The 6749-nt window shown below is 46.0% G+C and overlaps 1 protein-coding gene across 1 annotated transcript in view; it reads left to right on the forward strand.

The window, feature by feature from the left end:
• IQCA1 (IQ motif containing with AAA domain 1) overlaps window positions 1-5924 on the forward strand; it is a gene marked incomplete at its 5' end in the record, with an annotated part of 230082 nt that extends 224158 nt beyond the window's left edge. Inside the window, one exon of the mRNA XM_070933352.1 lies at window positions 5769-5924. Within this exon, the coding sequence (XP_070789453.1) occupies window positions 5769-5924 (156 nt within the window). The remainder of the gene's footprint in view (window positions 1-5768) is intronic.
• Window positions 5925-6749: the final 825 nt, after the last annotated feature.

A 6749-nucleotide genomic window follows, 5' to 3' on the forward strand; every position in this document is an offset into this window, starting at 1 on the left:
TTAAGTTAGTCAATTCAGCAAATATGTTATATTCCAAATCCTTCAGGTCAAGTCTAGTCAATAAAGATAATAATCAATGGGGGTAATTCATCCAAACACGTATAATCAAATACCAAACAGATTCAAATTTCTTCTCTCCTAAGAACACAATATATAGTGTAATTATATAGTTCGCCACTAGAGGGGGGTAAAGTACTGTTCCATACACACACCATCTAATAATAGAAAAGAAGGGAGAAGAGTATTTCTCTACCAAGGGATATATCTGTCCATTCGACCACCGTTCTTAATTTAATTCTTAATTTATCCACGGGGAGGGAGGAAATAAACCATCCAACAATACTTCCCATCAGTCGAGTACAAATCCAATATTTCTTTCAGTCAGCACAATTTAATAACGGCTCGAGGTTCCTGGTGTAATAAATTAGCAGCCGCTTTCCTCGTCTTGGCTCCAGTCGTAAAAGGGCACTCAGAACGTTCCTCCACCACCACAGCACTCACAATAGGGAGATCAAAAGGATCAAAGGTCCGTCACAATGTAGACTAATTTATATTAGAAGAGGGCTCCTTGCCCGTCTACAATCGGGCTTCCCTTCCAAAATAGGTAGTCATCGCTTTGGGGCCGCCATTACTGGTGCCGTCTTCCCAGCCTGTGATAGGAGAGATTCGCCTTCGCGCGTCGGATTGCCACTCTACACGCGCTCTCTGCTCCTCTCCGCTTACGGCCGCCTCTCTGGGGCCGCCACCGGCACAGAAAAACCGCCCAGGCTGGAAAGTTTACAAGAAGGGGACAGGAGCGATCTCCATTCCCGTCTTGCTTGACACAATGATGTAACTGGAAACCGACAACAGCAGTCATCAGGTCATAGAAAAGGTCCAAGGCAAGAAGCGGTTCCAAAGGCACAGTGAAGCAAAGGCCAAAAGTAGTCCACAAGAGAAGGGCTAGGTCCATGATGGCAAACCGATGTCACGCAGTGCCCTCTCTGTGGGCATGCGAGCCATCGCCCCAGTTCAGCTGCACTGCGCATGCGCACGTGCCACCTGCCAGCCACCTAGTCTTCAGGTCTCTACAATGTGTATGCGCAGGGGGCGGGGCGTGGGGGGAGCGTGTGCATGAGCAGGGAGTGGGGTGTGTGCAGGGGGCATGTGCGCATGTATGGGAGTAAGGGCGTGTGCAAAGGCACAAACGTGCATGCGGGGGCGTATGCAGGGGGCGTATGCACGTGGGGATGGGGCACATACGCGGGGCTGTGCGCGCATTACATTTTGGGGGCACGGGGGCACACATTTGACTCGGTTTGGAAAAGGTTAGCCATCACTGGGCTAAGTCGAAGAGAAAAGGCAAAGAGCAATCTTTCAAGCAAGGCAAGGCAAGGCAAGGCAAACAGCAACAGACACAAGTCAAAGCCTGGGGAGTGTAAGCCAAAGCAAACAATTGTTCCTGGCAAAAACTAACTCCTCACGGCTTCTCCTAACTTCGCCACTGTCCCTTGTGAGGAGGGTTGGGGTGACTTCCTCCCATGTAGTCTTGCACCCCTTCCCTGAGCTTGCCTACACCCCGCTCTCTTTGCCCTTGGATCAGTGGAGTAGGCAGCTATTCCTCATCAGAGGAGATATGCTGCCTATCAGTACCACTGCCTGTCAGCAGCTGATCATCCCAATGTCTGTGCAGGCAGGCAGGTGTCCATTTGGTTGACCATCTCCCCCAATGCCAGAGGGGCCCGGGACATCGTTTTCCTCAGCCCCTGGCCTCTCCAAACATCTCCAAGGGAGATGTGCCATTCCTGTTGGATGTCCCAGTTCCAACTGCTCCTCCTCTGAACAAAGGCCCAATGGGGCCAAGACACTAATCCACACACAGGTCATCCTCCCCCAGGACCCTGTGGACTAGGTACTTGTACTTGTAGAATATATGAGCCATGCACAGTCCTTGGCATTCACCCATATAAAGTCCTCCAGTCCATAGCCCTTCAAAGCCACCAGATACTGGAGGCTCATCCAATGTGAATCTCAAATGCTGTTCACCTCATACTCCTGAGGTCCCTGTATGGTCACAGGACCCAGTGCAGTGGGACGATGGAACCATTGACACAGGCACTAGTAATGACCAGTGTAACACCGGATAGATCCTCATATTTCAAGGCAATGTTAGCCGGAAGGTGACAGGATTGATCACAGCTTCGACAGGAAATGGGCCTAGATAATGTTGATTCAGTTTTGAGATGGTTGACTCAAAGGCAGGTGCCACAGGGAAAGTCAAACCTGATCTCCTACAGTTAGCAGAGGAACATCTGTGTGGTGATGGTCAGCAAACTTCAGTAACTTGGTGCATAGCCCAAAGCTCTTGGAGGAAAACATTCACCACAGGCACAGGAGAGTCTGGTGGGGCTAAGGGAAAGAGGTGCAGGTGAAAACCGTAACTGGTGAAGAACAGGGTCACTTGGGTAGAGGTGTGTTGCAAATTGTATGCAAACTCAGCCAACACTAGCATGTCCGCCCAGTTGTCCTCCTGTTGATTCACAAAGCACCAGAAATATTGCTCAAGGATGGTATTCATTCTTTTACTATACCCTTCAGCAGTGGTGAAATTAAAAAAATTTCCCTACCGGTTTTGTGGGTGTGGCTTGGGATGGGTCCTGTGACTGAGTGGACATGGCCAACTCAACATCACTCAGCCACGCCCACTCAGTCACATGACCACCACCACCAAGCCACGCCCACAGAACCTGGTAGGAAAATTTTTTTAATTTCTATTCTGCCTATTTTTCCCTGTCGCGAAATGCCTGCAGCTGCAGCCTCTTTTTTTCGGTGCCCCTGGAGGTGCTTCTTGTGATGAAAGATGCAGCTGCTGCAGGCTTCTTGTAGCGAAAGTTACCAGAGCCGCTCCCCTTCTTAAACGTGCTGCCGCCATCGCTGCCCTGTTCCATGCACTGGCCACGCATGCGCACACCATTGCCTGCTGCCGCTGATGAATGAATAAATAAATGGTATGCGCATGCGCGGCCAGTGCATGGAACTGGGGCGATGGCGCGTTTAAGAAGGCTCCGAGGAAGGTAAGGATGCATCCCGTGGCAGAGAGAGAGCAAGCAGCGGCTCTAAGGCAAGGCAGGAGCCAGGGAATTGTTCTGACCTAGGCTTCCTGAGTCAGTAAAACACACGAGTAGTCCCAAAAACCTCTTATTGCAACAACTGTGAATTCTGTTCATTCACCAATGAGTCCCAAATAGTTGTAAAGAGTCCTTCAGGATAAGGCTGATAATCACCCACCTTTATCTCCCTTAACACACTGCCAAAGACCTAATTGGCAAAGCCACATGGAATCCAGAATCAAACAGAGCTTCAGATTTTAAACTGAACAGAATTAACAACATTGCTTCCTGCAAAGGCCCACGTACCTTTGCTCCTCTTTTAAGTCTTATGGGAGAGGCCAATCATCTCCAAGGCCTACTCCCGAGTCGTCCCTTTTGTTTCAACTATTCTTGCCTTCTGGCAGCTCTGTGCATGTGAGCACTGGGAACAGGCTCCCCCTGTTCCTCTGCTTCACTGAGGTCCAACTCTGGAGGCTCCAGAGGCAGCACTTACCTCCCAGATGGCCCTTTCTTTGCCTCCGACGCAGAGCCCTCGTCTGAGCCTTTCCCAGACTCCAGGACTGGCCCATGTTCCTCCCAAACCTCCTCACTGTCTGACTCTGCTGCCAGCTCCACAGGCCATCAGCAGACCACAGCAGGAATGGTGCATTCCCAAACCCGGTTGAGGTGGGCAGTGAGTGGGCGGCATGCAATTTTTAACTAAATGTTCCCTTTATTAGGAGCATAGGCAGCCCTGGCCAAGAGTCTCTCCCTCACACACACAGCAGGCTAACTAAGTCTCTAAGTGCCTGTGGAAAGCAAAGTTCGTCCCCTTTCCGCTGAAATGGCCCCACCTTCCAAGACTTCCTTTATTTATTTATTTATTTATTTATTTATTTATTTATTTATTTATTTATTTATTTATTAGTTCAATTTATATGCCGCCCTCCAAAGACCAGGGCGGCTTACAATGCACTTTATTTTATTTATTTTATTTTATTTTATTGAATTTCTATACCACCCTTCTCCCGAAGGACTCAGGGCGGTGTACAGCCAGAAATAAAACCATGACAATAGAAAAATTAAAAACAAGTTAAAACAATTAAATCAATTGGCCAAAAATTCTAATTAAACAACCCATTAAAAAAGTAAAAATATTATTATTATTTAGGCCAGCCCTGCTTGTTGGAATAGTAATGTTTTTAGGCCACGGCGAAAGGTATGCAGGTCAGTGATCCTACGAATCTCCAGGGGCCCCATTCCAGAGGGTAGGGGCCCCCACAGAGAATGCACTTCTCTGAGAATGCACTTCACTTATAGCAATAGCCTTCATTCTTTTGTATATACCTGCTTATTAGGGCTTTTGGCCCCCCATAAGCAGTGTTTCTACAAAGTCAGCTTATTGCCCCCACAATCCAGGTTCTCAATTTACCTACCTCGGAAGGATGGAAGGCTGAGTCAACCTTGAGCCTGGTGAGATTTGAACTCGCACTAATTGCAGGCAGCTGACAGCTAAGTGCTACATAACAGCACTTGGTCCGCTGCACCACCAAGTGTCTCTCTATCCAAACTCATAAAGGAAGTCTTGGAAGGTGTGCTTGCTCTTATCCAGGAGCACACATACACACACACACACACACACACACACACTCAGAAAGCACGCCCAACTCTCAGCACCGCAGATTCCAAGAAAGAATTCCGATAAAGTTCCTGACAGAATTCAGAAGTTCAGAATATCAGTGGCTGACCAACAGTGAGACGAATAGTTGTCTGCCACACCTATTCGCCTCCGCCCCCTGCCTTTTATCCCCAGAACTAGGGTGGGGTTTAGCTAACAGTGATGGCTCTTCCGTCCCAAGGACCACCCCATAGCTTCCCGCTGCTCTCCTCTGCCTTCTGTTCATCTGTGCATCAGGCAGCAGACATAGTTGTCCGTCCTCTTCCTCATCAGCCACCTCCAGACCTGAGGGCTGTTGCCTCGCCATCTAGGGGCTGATGGATAGCCCAGGCTCTGCCTCTGCCTCTGTCTCTATCTCTGACAGCTCCATTCCCTCTTCCCCCTCGGAGCTCTCCGGTTCCCTTTATGCTGGTCTCAACTTCCTCTCCGTCTTCTCATCTGATTCAGCAGCTGGAGGGGCCAGTGGTCAATAGGCCACAACAGTGGGCTTGATAATTTTAGTAAGTTGACAGAACTTATTGTGTGTTTTTATTGGCTGCCTTTTCAAATTTCAAAGAGAAATCTCAAATCTTGGAAATGAGGTTGATCACAAAGATAGCCACAGAATCAGATACACTGTAACTGCTTCAGTAATACAGCTAGGTGCTAATGGTAATGAGTCACTTCAAGCAAATGATTGTTCCCATCCTTTAATAACATTCTTGGGGGAATTCAGAGAATGATAAGGTACCTCAAATTAAGGAGAAATGTACTAACAGAACAATTAACCAGTGGAACAGTTTGCCTTCAGAAGTTGTCGGTGCTTCATTACTGGAGGGTTTTCAGAAGAGACTGGACAGCCACTTGTCTGAAATGGTATAGGATCTCCTGCCTGAGCAGGGGGCTGGACTAGAAGACTTCCAATGTCCCTTTCAGCTCTATTCTGATTGATTGGCCTAATATTCTAGAAATGAGCTGCTCTCAAAGCAATGTTATGCATGTATTTTTAGGCTTTATAAAAATATTTCTATCTAATTTTCTAGGTTTGGTATGCAAAGACTCCTCTAGGAAAAGCACGAATCAAGTCACTGACAGAGAAGGAAGATACTGGAAAGGGGAAAGGAAAAGGAAAAGAAAAAGACAAGGGAAAAGAAAAGGATAAGGGGAAGAAGAAGGAAGGCAAAAAAACCAAAAAATAAAAATGGTCTTAATAGTCATTGTAGTTATAATGTAAAGGAGAACCTTTTCTTGGAATGCAAGTTTTCTACTTGATACCAGTAAACAGATCATATGTAAAAGTACTCTTTGAAAAACATAGAACAAAACGTGTATGACATTTAAGTTCCTTTAAACCACTGTATTTTTCTTTTATTATTTAAGCTATTTTAAAGTTACTTAGTATGATTTATCAGTTTTAAAAATCTAGTAATTGAAAATCTGTCTACAAATTTTAAGTCACATATTTTACAGTATTTATGCTTATGAGTTTTGTCCAGTGAGTGAGAACAATATCTATTCAAATCAATCCATATATAACTTAGAAGTGGTTTATTTCTTCTTTTCCTGGTTGGACATGAGAACTATGTAATAACCTGTTCCACTGGTAATCTGCATGTATTCTCTGTCCAGGTAGTTCAAAAGAAATGGGATAGGTTTTTCCTTAGCCCTACAGGGAGTTGCAGGCTTGTGCATAGAAGACGACTATATATTTATAACTTACAAAATTTGTAAAACACTGATAAATTATTGTTTCCAATAAATTTTTTAGAATTTAAAAGATTTATTTTTTGGAGTTATTTTAAAATACTGTTAGCTGCTGAATGATATTGGCCCTTGGATGAACTTTTCTGAGAATATATTTTCAGGTATATATGCCCTGCTGAGACTGGTGCATAACATAGGGGTCTTCCTGAACTCTCCATTCCTAGTGGCAGCAATGGCCATGAAAGCCTTTCACAAATTCAGCTTGTGCACCAGTTGCACACATTTCTGGAACAAGAGACCCGCCTCACAATCACTCATCG

This window comes from Pituophis catenifer, unplaced genomic scaffold, assembly GCF_029215685.1.
Source record: "Pituophis catenifer annectens isolate HBS135680 unplaced genomic scaffold, rPitCat1.0.hap2 SCAF_1, whole genome shotgun sequence".
NCBI classification, from domain to species: Eukaryota; Metazoa; Chordata; class Lepidosauria; order Squamata; family Colubridae; genus Pituophis; species Pituophis catenifer.